The sequence below is a fragment of the Epinephelus lanceolatus genome, chromosome 7 (genome assembly GCF_041903045.1).
Source record: "Epinephelus lanceolatus isolate andai-2023 chromosome 7, ASM4190304v1, whole genome shotgun sequence".
Lineage (NCBI taxonomy): Eukaryota > Metazoa > Chordata > Actinopteri > Perciformes > Serranidae > Epinephelus > Epinephelus lanceolatus.
Window position 1 is genome coordinate 40,717,052 of NC_135740.1, and position 26,334 is coordinate 40,743,385.

General features: G+C 42.1%; 1 protein-coding gene across 2 annotated transcripts in view; it reads right to left on the minus strand.

Moving 5' to 3' along the window:
• Nucleotides 1-26,026, minus strand: part of ankrd50 (ankyrin repeat domain 50) — a 61,625-nt gene extending 35,599 nt beyond the window's left edge. For both annotated transcript variants that reach the window (XM_033633102.2, XM_033633103.2), the window contains exons 1-2: nt 25,811-26,026; nt 23,293-24,445 (exon numbers count right to left, since the gene is read on the minus strand). In XM_033633102.2, the coding sequence (XP_033488993.2) occupies nt 23,293-23,798 (506 nt within the window). In that variant the 5' untranslated portion in view covers nt 23,799-24,445; nt 25,811-26,026. The remainder of the gene's footprint in view (nt 1-23,292; nt 24,446-25,810) is intronic.
• Nucleotides 26,027-26,334: the final 308 nt, after the last annotated feature.

Consider the following 26,334-nt stretch of genomic DNA (forward strand, 5'->3'; position numbering starts at 1 on the left):
TAATACAATACCACATGCTGTCATATTAAATCTCACATTATATTAATAATATTCCATGACACATTTCATTATTTTGCTTGCAAATATTACATGTATACAAATTGTCATTTACCTTTTGGAGATGTGTCTGAGTTTTGTTTTCGTGTTTTTCAAATGAAAGTAAAAGTTTGAGTGAACTATATTAGCCTGTTGAGAACAATGTCATGTTGTACAAATGTATAAATAAAGAAAATGTTGTGAAAGGTCTGTTTCTCAACACAGCATAGTATCGCGATCTTTTGCATTGCAATATTCTATCGAAACAGATGCCATGTGTCATTTTTCTATTCTTAAAATTACTAAGATTGGAAATACAAATAGGTAGCCTATGAGAATAATTAAATCAATTGCTTTTTTTATTCTGCTAGATGCAATTTGCTGCAATAAAAATGACGTGAGATAAAGTACTACTTTCTGACGCACCCGCATCCAAGACAGTTGGATGTATTGATCTCTCTCTTCAACCAAAGAGAAGCATGAAAATCAAGAGCGCTTACTTCGTAGAAAAATCTAGGAACCAATATATAAAGCAAAAAACTAGTGAAAACTCCGACTTTCAAGGGGCATCCCATGTAAAACATTTAAAATCACAATAATAATATTGTATTGGGACTTATCACGATATAAAGCAAGTGATGCCTCGTGACTAATACACAAGCTTAGTGAAGCTCTGGGAATACCGCAGTTACCCTCATAATCCTGCCGGTGTGCCGCAGTCGTCTCCAGGGAATGGACGGCCTGGGAGCTGTGCAGTTTGCTGCTGGATTTACGGAGTGTAGGATGAAGATTTTGGAAGAAAAACGACAAACGACAAACTTTTTGACTCGTTGTCAGGGGTTGCCACGCTAACGACTATCAGGAATGTGCCTCTTCCACTCCAGCTGCAAGTGTAGCTGCAGACTACCAGAAAGCTACCCTGCATCGTCTTTGGAGTGTTGTTTATTTTTCTTGTGGCTCATGCAAGTAGACCGGGGTGGAGGATACACGGAACATCTCCTGCATGGAGAGGGACCCCTCCTCAGTTGCTCTTCCTGAGGTTTCTACCTTGTTTTCCCTGTTTATGGGGGGAGTTTTTCCTGATCCGCTGTGAAGGTCCAAGGACAGACGGATGTTGTATGCTATAAAAACCTCAGAGACAAGTTGTGATTTATGATAGTAGCCTTTATAAATAAAATTGAACTGAACTGTTTATTGTACAGAAACATGCATGTTAACCCAACAGGCAATATCAATGTCAGCAAAATGATCAAGGTCATGTCCATATATCCCACAATAAGTCGCTAATTATCAGGATGGGCCTAAATGTCAGAGTAAAGGAAATGTTGGGACAGTTTTGCAGGAAGACAGCTCTGATTCGGAAAAGTTTGTTCTGTTATTTGGTGGCTCATAAGACTGCTTTAGATGTATTGGTGGTTCCAAAAAGATGAGCAGCTTCAGTAGTGTGAAATAAACCGTGGCGTCCTGAATGTTTTATGAACAGCCCCGGACTTCTCAGGCTCTTTTAATGACTTACCGCTCAGAGGGAACTCAGTCAGCGGCTCCTCTGGCAGCAGCACTGCGTCTCTCCCTCTCATCTCGCCGTGCACACAGGGGAGTTGGTGTCGTCAAGTGATTTTGTCATAAAACTTTGGTAATGTAAACCTACGTGACGCTCGCGGCTCGACAAAAAACTCCATATATGTGACTGTGGGATAGTTGTGGTATCATAACAGCCTGTCACAGGTTACAGCGTGGTGATTAGAGGAGAAATGGCCGAGCATAAAGGTCATTTTTTGTATTTGGGAGCTGTTTAAATGTGTAATTTGTGGCAGATTTTATTTAGTTGAACTATTAATATTGTAACAGAATCTGAATCTCACTCTGAGATACTGCTGTTGTTCACAAACTAAAGAAATAAGAGATCATTTTTGTTCAGTTTTTACTGAATATTCAAAGCAAACTGTAAAACTATATCACTAGGGCTGTAACGGTACACAAAAATCACGGTTCGGTACGTACCTCGGTACACAAGTCACGGTTCAGTTTTTTTTGGTACAGTAATGAAGAAAATAGACAACTATTAAATATCTTTTACTTATTGGTAACCTTATTAAAACATACCACCACAGCAGTTAACTCTTTTTACACAATTTTTGAATGAAACAAATATATATAAAATCCTACTTTTTCACACTGTTTGAATGAAAATAGAAATATAAAAATGAAAAATAAAATCCTGCTGTTTTTTTAACACATTTTTTTAATGAAAAATATAAATATAAATTTCTGCTTTAACAGTTTTACTCAATTAAAATAAAAAGTATAGTGCAGCTGGTCAGCTTTAAAGCCTGCTCAGAATCAGTTTTACTAGGAACTTACTTAGCTTTCCCACTTTGTTAAAGTGCAGTAAACAAAACATGCTTATATCTAAAGTGCAGCTTAAACAATTTTACTCAACTCCAGTGGCGTTGGTTATTTCTTTAGCGCGATGGTCAGGGAAACGCTCTTTCTTTTTAAACGACGACGATATCGTAGTTTGCACCAGATTGCTTTTTCTAGTCGTGCCGGTTAACGTTCAAACTCGGGTGGTGTCACTTTAGATGCGTTAGCATGTTAGACGTGTTTCCAAGTACATACCCGACCGCTGTTCTGCAGTGTCGGCACACTGCTTTTGTCTTGTCAACTTGTTTATTTCCATCTTCGTATTTTACCCTGAAATCAAAGTGTTCCCGAACGGAGGACTTAAGGTTTGCGGGTGGGTCTTAAGGTTCGTCAGGCTCACTTGCCATGTTGTCAAAATGCTAGAATGTACTGCACAAAGTGAAAGCAGAGATTTACGGTCGGACTCGGTCCGTCACTCAATTATGTCCGTCGGGGAACTAGATATGTTAAATGGTTCGGCTCGCAAAAATGGAATTAAAATAAAATAAAATAATATCCTGCGCCAAATAATTCGGTACAGGGTCGTGCCGAACGGTTCGACACAAATACATGTACCGTTACGGCCCTATATATCACGTATCTTGTTGCAATTCTATGTTATCAAATTTACTAATTTGTCATACTGTCAAGAACATCGTTACCGCAAAAATATCCTGAAACACTGTGATATTATTTTAGGGCCATATTGCCCACCCCTCGTGTAACATTATTTCAGTAAATCAAAATACCCATGTTTACCCAGGCACCCGTTTAGATAACTTTATGACAGTCTGACATTTATTCAACATTAAACACGCAAACTCTTTCAATGTAGTTTTAACGACAGGCCTTAATATTTCACCACGGATCATGTTTTGCTATCTGAGGCGCAACTCCGCCACGACATCGACACACACACACAGTCACGCTGAGCGAGAAAGTGATTTTCTTGAGGCGTTTCATTCTCAGTTCATCAGTCTCAATTGGTAGAGAGTGTAGGCGTTTAAATATGTCTCCATCCAACTCAAATTGCATCCATTAATGGGCCCACTGCGGATGATTTGAGCTCACAGAAACATCCAGAGCAGATACAGTCATTTATAATTCAGCTGGCTTTCTTTTTGTGTGTGTGCGTGTGTGTGAGCGAGCTAAATGTTCAGTTATGAGATTATATCAAAGACGCAGAGAGAAATGTGTTCAGCAACTATCATGACAACTAAACATGCAAGATTTTGTCCTCCGTTTGTTTTCGAGTCGAACCCCAACAAATCTCCCTGCAGCATAAATATTGATGTTTGAATATATGTAGTAAGAAGCGGCCCCGCGGCCTCCGGCGATAAAGCAAACATGATGCAAAACATTTTGTATCAAGCATCACATCAATACTCAGCTGAGCACAAAAAAACATCAAACAGTTTAAATGCTACATTAGTCTTTTATCAACGGCAAACTGCAAGCTCGACATGGAAAGTACTTGCACACTCAGTGAAGCTGCAGAGCCAGCTGATGTTTGTGCTGGAAACAAAGTTCCACTGTGACTGCCACCAACAGTTTGAAGCCGACCATAAGACGTCCGTTTGGGGAAATATCACTTCCCAAGACTCGTAAAATTACTTCCAGTTCAACTGGCCGTGATAAAAGATCAAAAGATCTCATATTAGTGACATTTTAATCTGGGTCTAGGTTAATTAAACGTTTAAAAAGAGGCTGAGCAAATCAATTAATCGAAGTGAAAACTTGATTCAGGAGCGGGCAGATGGCTGCGGGGCATCTGAGGCTTCTTCACGGGGAGCTGTTGTGCAGATAAAAATCGGTCACCTTCCAGATGATGGGACTCTTCAGCTACCACTCTTCTTTAATGGAACTGACATTGGTTGTAAAGCTTCGTCATAAAACACTAAAATACTGTTTTAATGAGACTTCCTCTGGATGCTCAACAGCCTGTCACTAAGCCTGTGGCTCCAGAGCCATTCCCTCTAAGCATCTACCATTTTAGGCTTACATTTTACCCATAGCTCATTATCCTCCGGCACATGGGAGCAGAATGGCTGGGGTGAAGGTCTGTGTGCTTTCAGTCCAAAGTACAGAAGAGGCCATTTTTACAATGGCTTCCCCTCAGTTACTGAGGAGCGTGAGTCCTGACACAGTGTTCAAATTTTCCACTATGAAGTCAAATATCTGAGGACATTTAATGCTGTGTAGAAGGGCTGCCCTTGCCTAAGAATTTTCCTAGTCGACCAAAAGTCGTCATTTAGAGCCATTAGTCGACTAGTTGCCCGCATGTTTACGGTATTACTTCATTATTAAATGATATATTTTGGTGGTTTGAGTTGAAGGTGTGAGAAAGAATAGTATCAGTAACATTGTTAACACTGTGCTACATTACAGAGAAATACAAAACCGTACTAATGAACCTTCATTAATATAGGCTTATATTTTATCTACAAGTGCACGTCACACACTGAGCGAGCCGCCCGTTAATGACGCTGTGGGCTAATGGGCATGTAGCTACTTCCATGTTTCAGATGATACGTCATGTTTGTAGTCGACCAATGAAGATGAGTTTACATATCACCTTGGGTTTGTCCTTCACCTTCTCAAAATCATCCCACACTTTTGATTTCCTGCCCGACATGTTATTAACTAGCCTGTGGAATAACCGCAGGTACCAACCCTGGAAATTAACCTGACTCCTGTCTGACTGCTGAGCGTGGACACTTCCTGTGTCTGTCCTTTCAAATTAAATTCCCTCATGGTCCAGTCATATAGGTTTTGATTTATTTTGACAAAGTGCAGCTCCTGATAGAGTTTAACGTTTTGTTTTTTCTACGACTAAGCGACCAATGAAATCTTGCCGACTAATAACCTCTCTGGTCGACTAACGTTCGGACGACCAATAGGGGGCAGCCCTTAAAACAAGACAATCAAGTAAAAGCAAATGTTGTGCCACATTCGATTACAAAATGATGCTCTAGTTTTGTCTTGTGTTATAAATCTCTCACCTCAAGTTCAATAAATATATGTTTCCAAACTCAATGAGTAATGTAAAATAACTGTGATCTCAATGTTCACTAAAATAATAGTGAGTATGACTTCTGCCATAACCAACCAGCCCTACCTCCCATCATGCCAACAACAAATAAAAACTCTTAATCAACTATCTGAAACACATTTTACAAACTAGTTGCCATTCTGGGAGAAAATCAGAGCTGCAACCAAAGATTATTTTTTGTTTATTTGGCTGGTAAATATTGTTTGTATTAGCTGATTATTGTTAGCGTGCAAAATGGTCTGAAAATAAAAATATACTGTTGAAAAATTCTCATCACAAGTCCCCGCAGCCCGAGGCTAAGCCTTCAATTAGCTTGTTTGTCCCGCAGAAACCCAAAAAACAAAAATGTCCACTTTGTATTGAGAAAAGAAATTCTCACATTTTAGATCCCATCATTAAAATGTTGATTGTTTTTGTCAATTAGCTCCTCTATTAATTGTCATTTCAGAGTTAGACAGAACCTTTAAAGTGCAGCGTTGCCTCAGGTGAACTCCGCACAGTTAGATGTGTTTTTGCATAGCTTCGACAAACTTCAGCTTGTATTCAAAACTTTTCTTTCCTGAGCAGTTTGAACCCTCAGCAGGAAAGAAATCAGTGCAAAGTGTCTCCAACCTCCACACTCTGTCGTCATGTTGCTCATGCCTTTCAGAAACACAGTCGATCACTCCTTCTGATGGCTGCGGCCCACAGAGAACCTGCAGTGCCATCTGGGAGCCTTGCCAAAAGGAATGTCCATCCACAGGGGTGACTGTGTGTGAGCGTGTGTGAATGGCTGTGTCTGAGGCCACGCTGCCTACCGAGACAATCAAATCCATAGTGACAGCAAGTGAGCAAAACAAAGACACATTCTTCTCTCGCAATTCAGCTTCTTTCAGGCTGTCAAAGAGTCAAAAGACACGGACTGCAGACAAAGAAAACTCCACGGGATACTGGAGATGGAGAGAAAATGAGCTCAGGAAAAGCTGATTTAGATTGCCAGACAAACCTGCAGCATACCTGAGCCAGAAAACTCAAAGTGATTCAGCCACACACCGTGCTGTTGGACATTTGTACCAACTATTTTGGTTTCTGCTCAAGTCCTCAACATATGCCAAAGCTGACGCCAATTGCTACTTAAGATGAGAAAAAAAGGGGAAGAAGGGGGATGTGAAATGCATCTAATGCACTCACCATCTGTTGTGTTGTGTTCGCGACTGCAGCGGCCGTCGCTCCCACCACACTAAGTGCAAAGTGAAGCTTTCAGTGTGATGTTTAGTGAAGATGTCTGGGCCGACAGGGCAGCACCGGGCACCGAGCCAACGCCTTGCAAATTTACACAGCTCATTTTATAGGAGCGGGCGCAGAGCCTGAAATCTATGCCACATACCCAAACACTGCCACGCTCGCACACATAAACACTGACCAGGACGCAGAAGAAGCTCAAAAAAACAGAGGGTGGAACATACAGCCCATGTATGGCCTCAACACGTCTCTATTAAAAGGACAGTTCGGATCATTTGAAGTTGGTTTGTGTGAGATACTTCTCCATAGTCAGTGTGTCACACACAGTAGATGGCGGTCTGTACATCACAATCTTGGAGGAGCAGGCGGGAGTAACACCACGCTCACACACTCAAATTTAATGCTTTTAAGGACCTTTTCAAGACAAATTTATGGCTAATGTTTCGGACAAATCATATTTTTCTTATCCAAGCACTACAGGTAAGTGTAATGTCAAGAATGAAGCAGTGTTAATTTCGTTGATGAAAACTATGTCGAAAATTTTTCTCCAACAACCTTTTTTCCATCGCAAAAACGAAAATAATGACAAGCTAAAAATAGATCTTGATTAAGCCTAGATTTCATCTTAGTTTTATTGACAAGACAAGAAGTGGCATGACGAAAATGGTCGACTATCGGACATTGAAAGCCTAGAACGGCCGTGCTTGTAATCATCTTCAAATGCCACATGTGCAGCAGGCTGGCAAACTCCAGCAAATAGGCTGCACCCGGATGTTTCACTAGCCAGCAAAAACACGCACACCAGAGCAGTGTCAGTCATTAGTGCAAGTTGTGAGCTGTAATTCTGCAGTAAATAATCAGCCCTGTGTGTCTGACTGTGGAAGGTGGAGCTGCTGAATGGATTTGTGGAGTTTACTAGTTGCAGTGGTGGCTGTTAGCAGTTAGCACCGCTCGAGTGGCAGCAGAGCAAGCAGCCACCAGCCGCCGGACTGGATTTGTTTGTTTGAAAAAAACACAGACAAAAACTATGAAGGGCAAAATATGTGACTAAAACTACAAAGAATTTTCATCTCAAGAGGAAGACTAAATCTAAATAGCTGTCAAAATTCACACTGCTATGTAGTCCCGTCCAAAGGTAGGTTTTATGCAGGAATATGGGTATAACAGTGAGTTAGGTTAATCTACATTTTTCCAACAGTTAAGTGCAAGTATGAAGTAAAAGGGAAGTAGTAGGTTTAGGAGCAGGTTTAAAGATTTGTAACATCAGAATTGGGGATTTTTTCACAGAAGCTTAACTCATATTTCATGAATTAAAAGATGCATAAATGAAATTAGATAAAATATGGCAACTAAGACTTAAAAAAATCAAATTGTTTCAGACTGTTTCACAAAGTCACACTGGTGGCTTTGGAGAGAGCACAGACGGGAAACCAAGGCTGTAAGAACGGGCTGTCTGATGGAAAAGTAAAGCTTTACCAATATAGCAAACACTTAAACTGTTACAGATTTTTTTAGGTGGCTAAAATACATTTTGCTGCTGCCCCCGTCCACAGCAGCAGATTGCTTTGCTTCCATGCCAGCACTCCTTGCCTGCTTCTCCAAATTGGGAGCACGCCTACAGCCACCGACTGTAGCTAACACACTAACTATGGATAAGTACTTCATACAACCCCACTAAAAAAGATCTGAATTATCCCTGTAATGGAAGAGGGGCCAACTGGTGAGTTGAGCTCTCGGCTTCAGACGCACCACCACAGAGTGACACTCATCATGATCAGTAGAAAACCAAAGACGCCTTTTCATTAGAAGAACCCCCAACTCTTCATCTAGCATCGAGTCAATTTAGAGGAAGCCTGCTCAGCGTCTTTGCAAAGTCAGGAGAGCTCAGTGCCTCGGAGTTGAACGACAACAGCTGACTCATGCACCGACTCATCCAAAGTGAGGCAGACAACTATCTTGCAGATTCTCCCCTCGTACTTCCATATGCGATTCCTACATTATGCATAACGTTACTGCAATCATCTTGTTCAAAGTAATCACACTGATGAGGACAATAGGAGTGATGCGAGCGGTGCTGAGAGCAAATGTTCCCAACAGCCAGGCTCAGACACTTAAACTGTATTCTCCCCGTTACATCCGCCATATGCTCCTGTTTCCTCCTCAATCTGTTATCATCTCACTCCAGCTTTATCTGATTGGACATAAACTCCAAATCTAAGGCTTCATTACAGTTTTTGCAAAATGGTTGCGTGTTGAATAAAAGCTGGTTTTCCAAAGCTTTTTATAAATCGTGGTTTGTTGCAGAGTGGTTACACAGCAGTTATGTAAGCTGTGGACAGACAGATCTACGTTAATTTGTGCTGAGAGCCTTTCATTAGACAGATAACCCTCTGAGGATGTCAACCTTGCTGCAGCGAATGAGTTAGTTTTCAAAAATACAGAAATGGTCATTATATTCATTTGTTCAAAGCGACTGAGTGGAGAAACGTTTTAAAAAATACCTATTAAGCTGCTCCAACAACTGCATCACAAATGAGCTTTAAAACCAAGCGAACATTTTTTTATTAAGTGCACAATTTATCAACCTGTCCCCTGACATGAAGCTCCTCTGCCCACATTTCATATCTCACTGAGTTATTTGCTACACGGCGAGGGTTGGCTTATTACAGCTGGCTGCAGTTTGGATTTTGTGAAGCTCCGATTCTGATGAATTTCTCACTGAATATTTTATCTCCTCTTTTTTTAGCCCCACTTGCTGGTGATGTCAGTCTCCGGTCTGTCAGTCAGTCTGTCGTTCCACCACTTCGGTCCAGACTGAAACATCCGAACAACTACTGAACAGACTGATAAAGTGTTGTCAAACAAATCAATTTATTGATACACATCGAATCTGAATATTTGAAAAAGCTTTAATACTTATTTTCCGCAGTATCAATACACCGGTACCAACTGTGCTTTCTTATTGGTAATGTTTACTACAATCAGAGTCGTACAGCCTCTGCTACTTACCAAGAAAAGTTACTGTCGTGTTATGGCCTTGTTACATTTATCTTTTTATAATCATAATTTAAAAAAGTTGTGCGCTCAATGTCAATTTTTCCTTGTGGCATCAAAAATGGTAAAAAAAAGTCAAAATCTTTCAAGGTACTGCGTCAAAGTCCCAGTGTACTACGTTAAGCCCCCAGTAACACAGAAAGCATTTTAGCAGCTGGAGGTGGCTTTCTGTAATTGTTTTTAAAGAGAATGTCAAGTCATCTCTGCTTTTTTCCCACTGTCCAATCAGATGATTTTAGAGGCGGGCCTTCTGTGGTGGTCACGACAACAAGTTTACAGTTGGTAAACAACGGAGGAGAAACTGGTAGTAGTGGTTGCTGGATACCCAGAGCTATACGGCCCGATGATAGACAGCAGGTTGTCAAACTGCCCCTGAGTCATCCTAAAATATGCCTGGACACGTCCATCATGGAGGAGAAGCTCCTGGACCAATTGGTGGTACTCCCCATGATCCACCCTCTTTTTTAGGGTCTCATGTACCCACACAGATCTCTGTTTATCTGCTGACAACCTCTCACCCTCAACCACAGCTACAGACAGTACCCTCTGCCTCAACATGTCAGGAATGAGATAGGATTACCGTGAAATAAATAAGATAAAGGGAAGGTCAGGGTAAGAGGGTGATGGGGTGGTTGCCTGGCTACAATTAACAGGTACAGTTCTGTTTTCACTGCTGAGCTTCCATGCTGGACTTCAGCCTACTTCTCCAAACTGGGGGTGTCAACTGATATCTACTGTATTAAATACTAGGGCTGACCCAAAAAATTCGAAGCTTCGAAGCTTCGTTTGATGGCACGGGATTCGATTGTGAAAAAAAAAAAAAAAAAATCTAAGCTTCTGCGCTTTTTTCCCCCGTTTTTTTGGGGGAGGCCTTAAATGCAACACTAACCCCTACCAGTCCGATAAAGACAACGAGCGCACTAAGAGCTGGCAGACATGTCCAAGAGGTCATCAGATGTGTTAGGCCTATAAGAGTTTATGTTCCAGGTCCACTTTGTGTTTTTAATTGACTGATTGTTTTTGGTTGATTGACAAATAAAGGCCGGCCCCATTAGGCCATGTAAAGGAGTCATCCGGTCTGATTTTTGCATGAATTGCCTAAAAATGTTTCACAGTAAATCAGAGAACGGGGATATTATTGCCACTGGTTATTTGAAATGGATAAAGGTATTTTTTACTGGTGAGTTATGGGAGAATAGCCTATATATCATGTAATTAAAAAAGAAAAAATCTCCGACAAGGAAACAGAAAGCCCGACGCACAATGGAGACCTGCTATTATCCTGCTTGAACACAGGTGACTAAATTCTTTCAACAATGTGACTCAAAATAATGATAAAATAGATTTTATTGATGTAAAATATGCATTTTCCAGTTCCACCGGTACGCTCTGAGTCTGGTGTCAGAGACACTTCTGATGCTCTGAGTTGCGCATCTGTTTGATTGTGCTGCAGTGTGCGCCGAGGGTTTAAATTTAGTGTTCAATCAAAAATTAAATACTACTTATCACCGACCATTAGTGTTTTTTCGTTTGTGAATATTTTTATCTTAATTCCAGTGTTGGAAGAAACTACGTTTTCGCCATAATTTTGTTTGTTCCGAAGCTTCGAATGTCCATAAATGGATTCGAAGGACAGCCCTATTAAATACACTGACTAAACATAAGTACCTCATTTATCCACACTTCAAACAATCCGACCTACCACTTTAAACTGATATGGAAATGCTGTATTGAGGTGATGTACTGCATAGTATGCGCTATCAGAGGTCTGTCTCTACTTGTGGAAGCGGCAGCTGAGCTAAACATGATGGCAAGTGGTGGGGATAATGTTACAGGTCGAGTAAAAAGCCAGCCAGCAACAGCAGAGAGAGAAAGGAAGAATAACAGCCAAAATATTTTCACATCTAACTTGATGAATTTGGGGTACTATCAATCAGAGTTGGTTATTGTGGAGCAATTATTGACCCATGTGTTTTACGATGAGTTAACAAAGCCATGAAGCTGGTCTTGGTTTGGTGAAAGAGACCAACTTGAACTCAGAAGGTGTATGGTTGTATTTTTCTTTTTAATAAGAAAAAGAGGTGTGAGAATATTACCTTTCTTGACATTTTGTGAGTTTATTAGACTAAAAAAGCTAAGAAATTTTGTGGAATGCAGCAAACTCGCCGCTCTGAAATGTCAGGATGGTATTGAAAAGCAGATACCAGCCGAGCCTAATTGGCACCAGCATCACAAAATTTCTAAAGCTCCCCGGCCCCACTCTCTGAAAACTGAAAAAACTCAAGCATGTTCCACTTCAGGCGACGCCTCAGTCACTGACCTCAAAGCAGGTGTTTTCCAAAACTTGTCAGCAGCACATTTACTGACATAACACATCAGCAAAAAAAAAAAAAAAATCCAATCACTTCTGAATGGTCCTGTAAGTATTTAAAAAGTGCTTGTTTCTGCCGTTCTTTAAACATGCTGGACAATGCGAGAATCTGATCTCGGCTTAATGGATTTGCACAATCAATTCTGTGCTGGATCCCGAGCAGACAAATGCCTCCAGCTGTCTGGGAAACAATGTCCTGGAGACTGCTCAGTCAGGGGGAAGTGAGGTGCATGTGAGAGCCAAAAATGTGGGGGACTTTAACAAAAAAACAAAGGTTTCTTTAAAAAAAAAAAAAAAAAAAGAGCCCAAAATGGGTCGCTATAATCGACCCTTACTAATGTCCTTAAAAATTCAAAGTTAAGTCGAATCTGATGATCTTTGAGACGAGGTCTTATGATGTTTTTGATTGCAAACACCCTGTCATGGGACTGGTCGCACACAGTAATCACTTTGTTTTTGTGAGGGCGAGGGCTGCATCTTGGAGCCCATCCTAAAATCTAACACATCCCCCACCCTTCAATTACGTCACACCTGAGTGCTGCTGTTAAAAAGTCTGATTCTCCTCTGACCTGACATTTTAACTCATTTTGAGTCAAGTCATGATTAAAAATAATCAACACCAGCCTCCTAAATTATCAGCGAACTTCTTCACCCCGATGACGCAGCCTATTAATGATTTCCAAAAGTGTAAACACAGTGCACACTTCTTTTCTGGCCACCACAAATACCTGGGATAACTATTCCAAACCCCCCGAGCTCTTCCCAACCCAGACGAGGTGTGCATTCCTGGCCAGCCATCCAATACTGTCAAAGGAATCTGAAATTTCATCCTTTTCAGCCCCCCTCCCTCCCTCCTCTCCCCGCCGACACTCCTGCCTCAGTTTGCCTCCGAACCACTCTCTGCTCCCCTCACACAACTGTCTTTGTGTGCAGAAAGCCTCAACACATGAATACACACACTTCACATGGATTTCAACACACACAGGTAAACCTGCAAGGTGTGCAGTGTGAGCCAAGGAAGGATTTTGTGTTCGGCTTTACCGCAGTTCAACAGATTTCTGGTGACAAAGGGCAGCAGTCTGAGCTGTCTGGCACTGATGAAATGTAATCCTAATAACAGAGTGCTGAAACAAGGACTGCATCATCAACAAAGTATTTCATATAGAGATGCACCGATTGCAGTTTTCTTAGCCAATCGGATTTTTTAAAAGTCCAACCTGCTGATTCTGATTTTCCTTCTTTCTTTATAAAGGCTTTAATTGACAGCATGCACAAACATATTTAAAACTTTGCTTTAAAGCTGCTGGAAATTTGGCTTAAAATAGTAAAAATACATATGTGATATCAAAGTGTCTCATTATGCATCCAACAAAGTCTGAGTGACAATTGGTGTTCGTAAGCATTAGAGACCCTCGTTCAAAAACAGCTTGTTTGGCATCTCTCAGGATTGTGGACTCGTCTTCTGCCACAAAATAAAAATACCAAGAAAGCTAACAAGACTTACTAGCAAACAAAGACAGACCACCCAAATCTGTGTTTTTATCTAACTCTACTTCCCAGAGTTTGGTGCTAATCATTTTAGCATTTTCCATTCACTAACATAAAATGGTTAGCATTAGCTTTACGATGTGAAACTTCTGAGCTCATTATCAACTACCCAAGTGGTCTGCTAGTTACGCTGACCAATCGGCTAATTAGCAGACTACTTGGATAGACCCCCCTATATTTGTGTTTTTACTGAGCCATTCTACTCCTGGATAAATAAACTACCATACAACTTTAATTAAACGCCCAGTCCCCTTTACTAGCCCCATGTGGCTACACATTTTGACAAACAAAAGGCCTGTCTCAATTAGAGGCCTGGTCTGGTTGCCAAGCAGATGTATAAAAGTGGGTTGTTGGTTTCCTCAAATTATGTGTCCATTCCTCGATTACCCTGTAATTTATTCATATTCCTTCAGTCCATAAGGGTCCTCAGATCAAAAGAATCAAAAAGGTTTCTCATAAAAATTGATCCAAGTTATGACTGTTGTTTTAAGAGGATAAAGAGGTGTTGTGTTAGTGTGCCCGGTGCCGTAACTCCCTCCTGATGTGCCGTCTGTCGGAGCTATATCAAAATGAAAGATTTATAATTGATATTTAATGTACTATTCATACTGGTTTACATACATTTGATTGTATTTGCTGAGCAACAGTTTTGTGTGAAAGGAATTAAAGGCCTGTCCCAAATACACGCCTGTTGATTTCAGTGATTTAACCCAATAATAGCCCAGGCTACTAATATAAGTTGTACGGAAGTGTATTAGCATCTTCCATCCACTTACATAAAACAGTTAGCACTAGCTCTGCTATGCTACACTTTTGAGCTACTTATCAACGTCATGATTAACACAGATTTGGGTGGTAGCCTATACCACAGTCTGCTCATCAGCTGAAAGGTCCAGTGTGCAGGATTTAGTGGCATCTAGAGGTGAGGTCGCAGAACTGAAATTTCTCCAGTGTGTGTGACGTGTAGGAGAACGATGATATTGCAGTTACTTAAATGGCCCTATCAAGAGCCAGTGTTTGATTTGTCCATTCTGGGCTACTGTAGAACAACATGGCAGACTCCGTGGAAGTGGACCCACGTCATATAAGGTAACAAAAACACAATAATTCTTAATTTCAGGTGATTATGAATAAAAACATAGGTTTGAATATAATACACCATTTCTGCCCATACATTCCCCTGAACCCTACACACTGATCCTTTAACACAGTAGCTTCCAAAGCGTGTAGCATGCGTGGGAATGACTATCGGCTATTACTAAAACAGACCAGCTGGTCACTGGTCATGGCCGATCAAGCTGAAAATCAACCTATTTGGAGGTTTCATTTATAAAACAGTGCGTAGGTTCCATACTAAAAATGTATGGACAGACAAAAGCCAAAAAAAACAATCAACAATTTCTACAATCAGGCTTCCACCTAAACATCTGCCAATTTCCCGTCTCCAAAATGTTCGTAAGCATGGGTCAAAGTTTTCTGTGGAAAGTGGCGTACACCTCTTTCAGGCCTCGTTTTGTGCCTCTACTGAATCAGTTTCTTTCTATGACCCATAGGATCCAAAATAAACACAAAAAATGTGCCAAAGTTTGGATCAGTTCAGAACAGTTTGGATATTTCAAAGAAGTCATTTTCTTCTTCTTCATTGCTTTCATCACTGCTTTGAAGGGGGCAGACTCAGTTGGATGAAGGTCCAATCAGAGTTTAGCAGTGTTTGAATTCAAATGTGATGACAGTTGTGGGGTTGTTTGCTCATGTTGCCAAACCACTGCCGATCAGATGTAATCAAACCACACCCACACAGCTCTTATGAAGCACATCAGCTTAGTTTAAAGTGTTTTTCATAAATAACAATTAAAGATGTTTTTTTAAACACTAAAATTGTTGCATATTTACTAATAAAAACTAAATTATTATAATGTTTTTGGACTGTTTTCTTACATGTCACAGACTAAATGATTACAGCTCTCCTTTGTGTTCATGAATGAGCCTGAACTCTTTCTCTGTGAGCTATTACAGGAGCTGCATCACAGCTTTATTTATTGAGTGGGATAACAATAATATGAATGAGTTATGTATGCCCACACAAGCATGTAGGCACATCCACACACACAAACAAACCCTTAGATAAATACACACACACACACACACCATCCGCGGTGGAGTGGAGACAGAGGCTGGCCTCAGAGTGCTGAGTCATCGATGCAGCCGCACCAGTACTGCTGTTTCTCCTCATCTGCTCAACTGGAGTTGATGCGTCACACTGGGAGCCTTTTTTTTTTTTTTTTTGGTTCCTAAAACGTGGCCCTAATCTGCAGCGAGTTTTCCACAGCCGTGCACCACATGAAAGGCACAAGGCCGCTTTCATTTAGTGTCCCTTAACCCCAATAAGCTGGGCCGCCCGTGAGCAACAGTCAAAAAGTCAACACAAAAGGAAAAAACCCACAAAGCTCCCTCGAAAAACTCTATAAAAACGTCGGAGTTGGTTTTAGTTTAAACTCAAATGTGCCCCAATTTGAACTGTGCTCGGACATGTTCCACTAATCTTCCATTATTTATTCATTTCTCCTATTTAGGTGACATTTAGATCACAAGTCAACGAGACTTCTCTGCAAACATATTTATCTATATCTCCTCTCTGCAGCTTATAATCTCCTACATTTCCAAGATCCAATAACTAGAATGTACTTGTCAAAATGTACTAAAATCAAGTTTGCTGTGAGCCTGTAATGCTGTTTTGTTGAATGACAACTTAAAAAATCCAGACAACATTCATGTTCACTGGAGGCGACCAGAATAGATCTAATCACGCCTCTGTTTTGACTGACGTCACTACTTATCTGATTTATCAACAGTTACTTGGAACAAAGCAACAGGCGCAGTTTTACAGACGAGTGTTTGACATCACTGCCAGAAAATCAACATTTTTAACTGTTGTGTAGAAAAAATATCAGAACCGTAGCATCAATTTCCTCCGCGGACACGCCGAGGGAATAAAACACTGCCAAGAAACTTCAAATCCCGTTCACAAATTTAAGCCCCGGTCATTCATCAATTCTGAAGCCTGTGCCCTTTACAGCGAAATAAAAAACTTGTCCAGCTGCAATCCAAGCCTAACTCTGCGTTCCACGGAGAACAGCCCGACAACAGATCCACATAAGGTCACAGCTAAACTAAAAGGCAGCTTTGTCCCATCAGCAGAAAGAGAAAAACCTGTTGCCTTTAGTTTGACCCACATGCCTGGGTTAAATCCACCTATTTGACGCCGGCTCTTTTGTCCAGGAGGGAGAAAGTGAGGCATGTTGGACGGCTGTAGAGTCATTCAAACTGGAGAGTGCAGTCAAAACAGGCTGTGGCCTCTGATAAAGTTAAGACAGAGCTAAAGATACAGAGGAATGTGCTTTGGCTTTGTTGAGAAATAAAATCCTTGATGGTGCACTACAACCCAAAGTGTCAAACCCTTCAGATAATAAAGCGCAGTCACAAGTATCAGGTGTATTGTCTGAACAAGACAGCGGCTCATACTGGTGGACTTGAAGCAAAGAAAAGGCAAACTGAAAGATGAGACTGTCTCTTATCTGGAGACTGTGGCTCACGATGACCTTTGCTGGCAGGCATCTGCCCCGCTAATGCATCACATTACCTTTAGTAGTATATAAAATAAAAATGCATTCTAGTACGGCAGAGCGATGTGGCTGACATCAGTGTAACAGTATTTAGTAGGGATGGTTCTCTATTAAATATTAATATCAAGGCTGGAAATAATGATGACTGTCATTACGGGTTAAAGCAGGGGTAGGCAGAAATCTGGAAAAGGAAAATACCAGTAATAATAAATACACCCTCCACGGGCATATACACATGCTTCAGTGTTTCCCATATAGTGATTTATTCATTCATTCATTCATTTTCTGTAACTGCATATCCTGTTAGGGGTCGCGGGGTGCTGCAGCCTATCCCAGCTACACTGGGTGAGAGGCAGGGTTCACCCTGGACAGGTCACCAGACTATCACAGGGCTGACACATAGAGACAGACAACCATTCACACTAACATTCACACCTACGGACAATTTAGAGTCACCAATTAACCTGCATGTCTTTGGACTGTGGGAGGAAGCTGGAGCACCTGGAGAAACAATGCTAACCACTGCACCACTGTGCCGCCCATTGATTTATTTATTCTTAATTCATTGTTCAGTTGCCAGCAGTTCATTCGCTCAGCCCCTCCTTGCACCACTTTCTCTCTGTTTATCAGACTACAAATGAGACAAGGATTAGCTGCTAGCCACCCCACAGTCCATCCGCCTCGCTCCCCGCAGCTGTGGACTTCACAGGAGAAGAGCGGGCTGAAGATACTTGCACCGCGCATCACAGCGTCGATGCCTGCCTCTAGCACAGTGGTTCCCAACTAGTCTAGCCACAGGGTCCAGATTTCTCTTTAGTCATTAGTTCAAGGTCCACACAGTTTAATACATTTAGTGTCATACTTGTGTTTGGCCGTGTCGTTGAGTTAGTTTGCCGTCTCTGTCAAGTAGCAGTCTGTTAGTCACTCAGTCTACAGCAAGAAATGGCACTTCAAAATAAGAGCTCTGTGCCGGAAATTCACTGTATTTTAAAAAAAAAATAAAAGCGTGTTTCTTACAAACTTAAAACGTTTGGACCACGACCCAACAGTTGGGAACCACTGCTCTGGCTAACGTTGGCTACCTGGGGTGGGAATCACCCGAGGCCCTACGATACGATACTATCACAATTCTTAAGCCAAGATACAATATTATTGCAATATTGTGTTGTAGTATTGCGATAAAACACATTGCAATTTATTACTTTTTTTCAACTGTAAACTGTGTCCCAAAAGGAAATCTTTATCTACATCAGTTTTATCCAGTAAGTTTTCAGTCTGTCCATCTCACTTCACTTCTTTATACTGCAGCAGCAAAACGTATCTTGTAAAATGAAAAAGTAGGTGACTCTGTTATTGTATTAGGCTACCTAAAGTTTAATTTGTACTTGTAATATTAAACATTTATATAATAAAAAAAACAAACAATACATGGCGGTTTGGTTTGTGTATCGATACGATATTGCCATATTGCCCTATTTAAACTGCTCTGGCCTGCCTACTGTTGCTGCTTCCTCTGCAAGCTGATTTGCAACCTGCCTCCACCCCAGCTCCTCCTTTTCATGTTGTGTCTGACTTATCAATGTCATTTCTGTTTGTCATTGATGCTGCTCTGTTCTGCTTCTGGGGAGTCTTTACTGCTGCTCTCCCTGCCTTAGGCTTTCCATGTAGGTGCATGGAAGGGCAGAAAGATGTGCTCTCTCTGCCTTAGGCTTTCCTCATTTGCACGTGGAAGGGCAGAGAGGTGTGCTCTCTCCACCTCAGGCTTTCTGCATAGGCCACAGGAAAGGCAGAGGGGCCCCAGAACGGAGCCATACCACCAAATATAATACTGTAAATGGAAATAAAGTTTTCTTTGACTAAAGTGGTCCTGACTGAATTTTGTTTTTTGTCTTTCTTTTTGATGAGTCTGTCTTCCTTCGTTGGGTGTCTTTGCAGTGAAGGCAGTTGTTGTCAATGCTGCAACTTTCTCTGCATTCCTTCTGGATTCTCCACCACTGAATCAGGCTCTCACCAAAGGGACGTGCACTCACATCTGCATTTGTAGAACAGCCAACAGGAACGCCCTCTCTCTCTGAAACGACCTGTGGTCTGCCAAACCTCCCGTCACGGGCTAGATTTTCTAAAGCCTGAAACCAGAGCCAAGAGGAGGTGCAGGAGTCTAGTGTTCTCTCAGACCAGTTGAATTACAATATGCTTTCACTTTGCTATGATGCCAAAACTGATCTGCCAACCTTAGCTTTAATCTATATTCTTTACATTTAATTAATGAATTAATGAACAAATACTAAAAACGTCCCATCACAGGTTCCTATAGGTCATGGTGACATCTTCTACTGATGATTTATCTAACTCAACAGCCCCAAACACAACGACATTCACTTTACTATCAGTGAAGATTAAGAAAACCAACATACAGTCACATTTTTGAAGCTGGAACCTGCAATTTATTGATAGGAAATTACAAAACTTCTCTTTAAAATGCCCAAACTCTGGCTGGCTGTGGCTGCAGATGTACAGATGGGAAAAGCAGTGATCAAGTTGCGCCAAGCTTGGACGTAAACCCGTGTCTGAACCAGTTTCAATGTTTTAACACAGCCCTGGTGATTACTAACAACAAACAGAACAAACAGATTGTTTGTCTTTGACTGGGCTGAAGAATTCGACAGGGGCCTCTTGCATTCACTCACTAACTAACATTTAAAATCACAGCTGGAAGGGGGTCAAAAGCTCCCCAAAAATCTGTGTTAAACAAGACCCTTAACTAAATGAAACTTGTATAACTTTTATTGAGTAAAGTGCAGGCCTGAATTGGTGCAATCAAAACGAGGCACGCACCCCTCTGTGAGTTTTTATCCCTGACGTAAATTACTGGTCATAATGTTGGAATAATAATAAAGTTTTACACCCTTCCATTTCTCGCTCTTGTATTTTTTTTTTTTAAATGTCACTGCCAGATACAGCCGACAATCTTGGCTTCCTGAAAACAGATAGCATCTACAACAGCAGGGAAGCCGCTCAGATTATTTGTGTACAACGGTGCCTGGAACGGTTTTACACCTGAGATGGCGATAAGGCATTCACCAAAGTGCTCATTTGGCCCACAAACAAAACAGGCTGCAGCGATAAGCGTGGTGTGTTTGTTGTCCGCAGATTTAGGGCCTGAGGTTCGGAGCGGAGTATTTTGCTCCATGAGGTGAGGATGAGCAAATGTGACTGTCTGCGAAAGGGCCTCGACTTCCTGCGTGACACAGAGCAGATCTGAAGTGAGAAGTCCGCTCCAGCTGGGTTCAGTCTCTGTTTATGTCCCCACGATAACCTGCCTTTTATCTTAAAGGGTCAAACTGGAGTCAGAGTCGTCGGTAGAGGCGGCATGATTACAAGCAGATGACAAGACGAGCGCTCACTTCCTAGGGAAAAGGCGTGGATTGAGCTGTTGACTCTGGTGAGCATTTAAAAAAATTATTTACCTTGCTGAACGTTTGACCTACTTTTTCCCCCTGTGTGTGTGTGTGATGTTGAGATGGTGCAATAAGCGTCACCAGATGGCCAGACAAGAAGCGTGCGTGTGTGTTCAGTGCTGCATTCCTGCCTGTGTTGCATACACTGCCTGACCTATACTGTGTTGACGAGTCGTGCGTGGAGCCCACATACACACACGCTCACGTGCAGCTCCGCTCAAAGCCTCTGCCTACAATAACAGTCCATCTTGATCGCGTTACATGCCCGGGCACGGCGCTGGAAGTCCACAAGCCTACTGTAATTCAGTTTCACATGTGCACCTCGTCTTTCTGCAGTCTCTCAGGTCAGTCAGTCAGTCGGTGAGTCAGTCGCAGTTCAAAGCTGCGTCCTCGTGAGTCTCCGACCACCTGAGATCGGCTGCGACTTAAAAATATCTGACCTTTCTTGAATCGGAAGCCAAGTGGGGACAGTCCCACCCAGCATGCCACACCAGGGGGGAAAACCAACAAAACCATGACATCAAATAAAGTGGAGAGGCTGCCGAGGCGGAGCTATGTGGTGAGTGTGAGCAGTCAAAAAAAAAAAAAAAAAAAAAAAAAGAGGGGGAGGGGTGCATAAGGGTCAGGAGGTGGAGAGGGAGCAGAGGGGGAGGGGCTGCATTTTACATTTCTAGGCAAAGCAGATTCCTAGATTTCAAACATTACCTGGGAGCACCAGAGGAGCTCAAATCTCAATGTTCTTATTTCAGGTAGTACTCATTATATTACTATGTAATCTGTTTTTGTTTTTATATGTTTTAATGGTTTAGCTGCTTTCTATGTTGCTGACATGCTCACAGAGTACACACCAGAGAGATCCCTTAGATCATCAAATAAAGGTTGACTCATTGTGCCTGAAATCAACTCTCAATCAGCTCATCATGGTCCATTTCCCTGGAAATCTTTTCCACATGAAGTACGCTCTGCTGAAACAGTGTTTTCTTTTGAAAGCAAACTAAAAACGTATCTTTTTTTCCACAAGCTTTAATGTATATTTTATTTCTTTTAGGAATTATTAGTATTATTATTGTTATTATCTCCTTTTTTTAGAATAATGATAATATAGTACTCTCTTGTTTTGTTTGTTTTCACCATGTCCTGCTTGTTTTTATATATTTATTGCTTTTTTATCTTATGTGATACTTTATGTTTGTCATGTATGATGTATCTTCAGCACACTGAGTTTACGCTTGACATATGAAATGTGCCATATAAACATGGACAGCAAATAATATACGCAGAGTTTTGTTCCTAACAACTTATACTACAGGTGATTTGAGGCTTGATTTGAGTTTTATCCAAAACTCAAGGATATTCAGTTCGTAATGACTAATTTCCCCTGACGTTTAAATGCATTTTAAACTTATGCTGCGTTCCATTTACCTTGGAAGTCAGAGGTTGGAGCTGGGAATAACATCACACCTGATACAACATGTGGGAGAACCAAGATGTTGTTGGTGGTACCAGTAGCAACACTATAGCAACACGTTCACAGACAGAAGCTGGACAGGACTGCGTGTTTTAATGAGACTAATATGCTAATAAACACTATAATACTACAGCTTTCACTACTGTTGATGCACAGAGCAGCCATATTGGATTCAGAGGTCGGGATTGGTGAGATTCCTCCAACTTTCGGAGTTGGAAATCAGACATCAGGGGGCGTTGCAGTTGAAATTTTAGATGGAAACTCGTGAATTCTGACTTCCCAGTACAAATGAAACCCACCATTAGACTGAATGACTCGTCCAACAGTAAGAAAACACTCGGAAAACAGTCAAAATTGAGCACAATTTCACCTTTAAGGATAAATATTGTCCAAAAAAATGTTGCATATGTTATGAGAGCCATGTGAAGTAGTTAATCGCATTTTTCAATAATCAAATCATATTTTGATGGTGTTTCTGGTGACGTCCAGTGAGGGTAGCAGTGTTTTATCGACTAATCGTGCACATCCCTGGTAAATATTCATAAAAAAAGAGAGAAGCAACAAATATTAATTTCTGGGAAACAATTATTTGGCAGTTTTGCTTGATAACTGACAATTAATTGTTTAAATATCTATTGATTCATTCTCCATTGAGCAGCTAAACAACCATAACTTAGAGCTAGGTGATGAGGAGAAAGTCAAATGTCACAATATTTTTAACAAGTAAAAATCAGTAATGTGGATATAATAACTATGTGGGTAAAGGCAGATGATACAACAGCTAGAACAGTCTGATAGGCTCAGACAGTTACATCACTTTACCGTGATGCAGCCTTTAAAACTAGAGAAACACGACACTTACGATATCCAAAATTTAGGACGATATCTAGACTCCTAACGATATTGATGTCAATATATTGTCCAGCTCTCCCACCACCTGATGGATCAGCTCCTCGTCTGTCTCAAGACGAGCTTATCTGTGAAATCATTTAACTGTAGTTGACAGTAAGTAGGAGGAAAAGAAGTTGCTGTATCTGTGTGAGCATGTTCGTCCTTACCTCTTGAAAGCCTCTGTGGGGTTCCTCTCACACTCTCCAGGCTGCAAAGTGCTCTGCACAGCTGGGTCGCGCACCTTCTCCTCATATCCCGGCACCAGCCCGCTGCGGCAGATCTGAGCCACCAGACCTCGGATGAACCCGCCGACACACAGCGTGTCCGAGTCGTCCGCCCGGCAGAAGTGGAAGGCCAGGGTCTGCTGCTGCAGACCCCGGTGTGTTCCCTGGGCCGACGTGGGCCACAGCAGCTCCGTGCACAGTGCTGTTTTCCCGCTGCCCGGTCCCCCCACCAGCAACACCCCCCAGGAGCTACCTGACTTTGTGGATCCTGCTGTCAAGGTGCCGGGGTTGGACGCACCCCCGCCGGGCGTCAGCGGGGGCTGCTTGCTGGGAGTGCTGGTCACTCCGATGAGGTTGTTGGTTTTCTCCTGGAGGCAATGCTGGATCTTATGGAAGACCCACTCCCGGCAGTAAAAGCGCTTCCCCTGCAGCAAACTGGTTTGGGCCATTTTGATCTCGTGCTGCTGTTCCACCTATTCCTCCTCTTCATAGGGGTCACTCCATTCTGACCCTCACATTTTCAACTCCAGCAAAGGTCGGCTGTAAATCTGAACATCCATTTCGCCAGCTGAAAATGTGCCTCTCAGAGAGCAGCTTGCAGTCTCACCGTCCTTGGCGTTGATGTTAAGAAAAAGCCCGAGTGAATGCAACTTGAGTGAAAGTAGAGAGGAGGAGGCAGAGCTGCTGCAGATGGCAGGAAAAGCAGGCGAGCTACGGTGCGTTACAGAATATCTAGGTCAAAATAAAAAAAAAAAAAAAAAGAGGAAATCAAAATCGAGACTCAAACCATAGATTTTCCACCAACTTTTTCCACAGCTTTCCCACTGGATGAACTGAGTGCTCCTTGTTATTATGAGTGTGTCGCCTTAGCATGGCGCTGGGCATGGCAGGGCACCCGGCTCTTGAGTGCATCCACTGGCAAACTCAAGCCACCACCGCTTGATACAATTAGCCATGGGAGTTGCTGATATATTTCCGCTGATGCATTTCAGATGCTACCGGGGGTGACCAAAGCGCGTTTCCATTACATTAACATGGAGGAGGCTGCCAGGGCAGAGTCAATCTCTCCAATAACACACGAGGCCTGGCTCTTTCCCTGGAAAACAGGAGACAGAAATAAAGGCGAGATTAGGACACGTTTCAAATGCAACTTCATGCTTTACGCTAATGCACCGTCTCACTGGAGGAGACGGTTGTTGACATGCAGTCTTGGAGGGGAGGAAGTTGTAAATCAGTGCAGTTATTGGCTTACGATGCACATTACTGTTGCAGATATTCCTGCAGCAAAACATCTCCCACACAAGCTGCAACAGTTTGCCACTTTTATACTATATGATGCACACAGTTGTGGGTACTCTCCAGCCCGCAGAGAAGGGTTAACTCTGCTCCTGCAGCAACAAAAAGGTGGTACGTTTTGTCACTTTCATCCTCCACATCCCACATCACCGCCCGCCTGCCCTACAACTGAATTCTTGGCAGGGGTTCGTCCAGTTTCTCTAGTCTATTCACTGATCCCCCCTTCCTTCCTATGTGGATTTAAATCCCAAACAGGCCACATCCGTCCTGAACTGTGGAGAAGGGGAAAGTCCAAACGAAAGGAAAGGAGAGGAAAGACAAGAGGAGACGAGAGGAGAGGACCCCTTTTTCCCTGCACTCACAGGGTGGAAGTGGAACGTAACCCCACCTAAAAAAGGGGGTTAATGGGTTTTTAAGGTGGCAGAGATCTTTATAACAGAAAATACGATAGTGTGTGATTAGGAGGTGGTGTTCAAGTGCCATGATGATGGATGTGTAAGAGGGGAAATGGCATTAAAATGTCAGCTTTTCTTGATTTCTGGTGCTTTGTTTTAAAGCTTAACCACCTTTTCATTCAGCCTTTCATCACTGTCTGCTCTCTACATTGGTGCAAATGCAAATATTACCCAGACACACACACACTCACAGAGGGAGAAACACACACACACACACACACACACACACACACACACACACACACACACACACACAATCTTGCTGGTTACTTTGTACCGCTGCCAAATAACAAGGTTTACCACGGGCTGCCATGCCACCTTTCTGTTTTTCCAAGGCGCTCCCTGCCCCTCCGACACAAAGCTCAGCACATACATGTGAAATAAACCAACAGTCAGTTGTTTCCAGGCGAGAGGCGACAAATAATCAATCAAACGACATGAATCCACTCCGGCAGCACAAGTCTTTGTACGGCCAGACAAACCTCACCCATTTCAGATGGGATACAGTTTACACCTATGGGGGCTCCTCTTTAACAAACACAGCCCAGCGAACAGTTGCATGCTTTCAGGAGAAAACCCCCCAAATATTAAATGTTAAATACACCCTGTGGTGTCACTGCAGCCCACACAAACTGTCCCTTAAACTTCATTTAAGCCAATTGTGGAGCGGTTCAGTTTGTGGCCACAGTTTCAAACCGTTTTCCTCTCACCTCTCGCTGGTTCCCTCTTGGTGTGTGTTTTGGGGAGGCTGCTGTTTCCGTAGTCAGCTCCCTCTCTGTCCACGTTATGAGAAGCCTTCAGGTATAAAGCCGTGTCCTCCGGTTTAAAAGGAGTAAAATCGCATTTAGGAAGCGTCTTTTCTTTGAATCGGTGTTTAGTGTCGGCGGCGGCTCCTCCTGCTGCCCGACACAGCTCCACAGTGAGCCGACTGACTCTCCGCCTCCAAACACTCTACATCTCTCTCCCCTGCATACTGAGCACACACCATGATGAGCCGCGCAACATCTGCTGGGAGTTGGAGTTTTCACCACGTGTCGCCATATGGGGGTTACTAATGTTTGATTGAGTGTTAAATAAGTGCAAATTATCTATTATCTTCTCTTAGAATAAACATTTAATCTCCATTGACTTCTTTTATGCTATGAGAAGTACATATCTATATTTAAAAGTTTATCAATAAAATAAAAATAGTAAAAATCCCGACTTAAACACCATAGAACAAGCAAGATGGGAT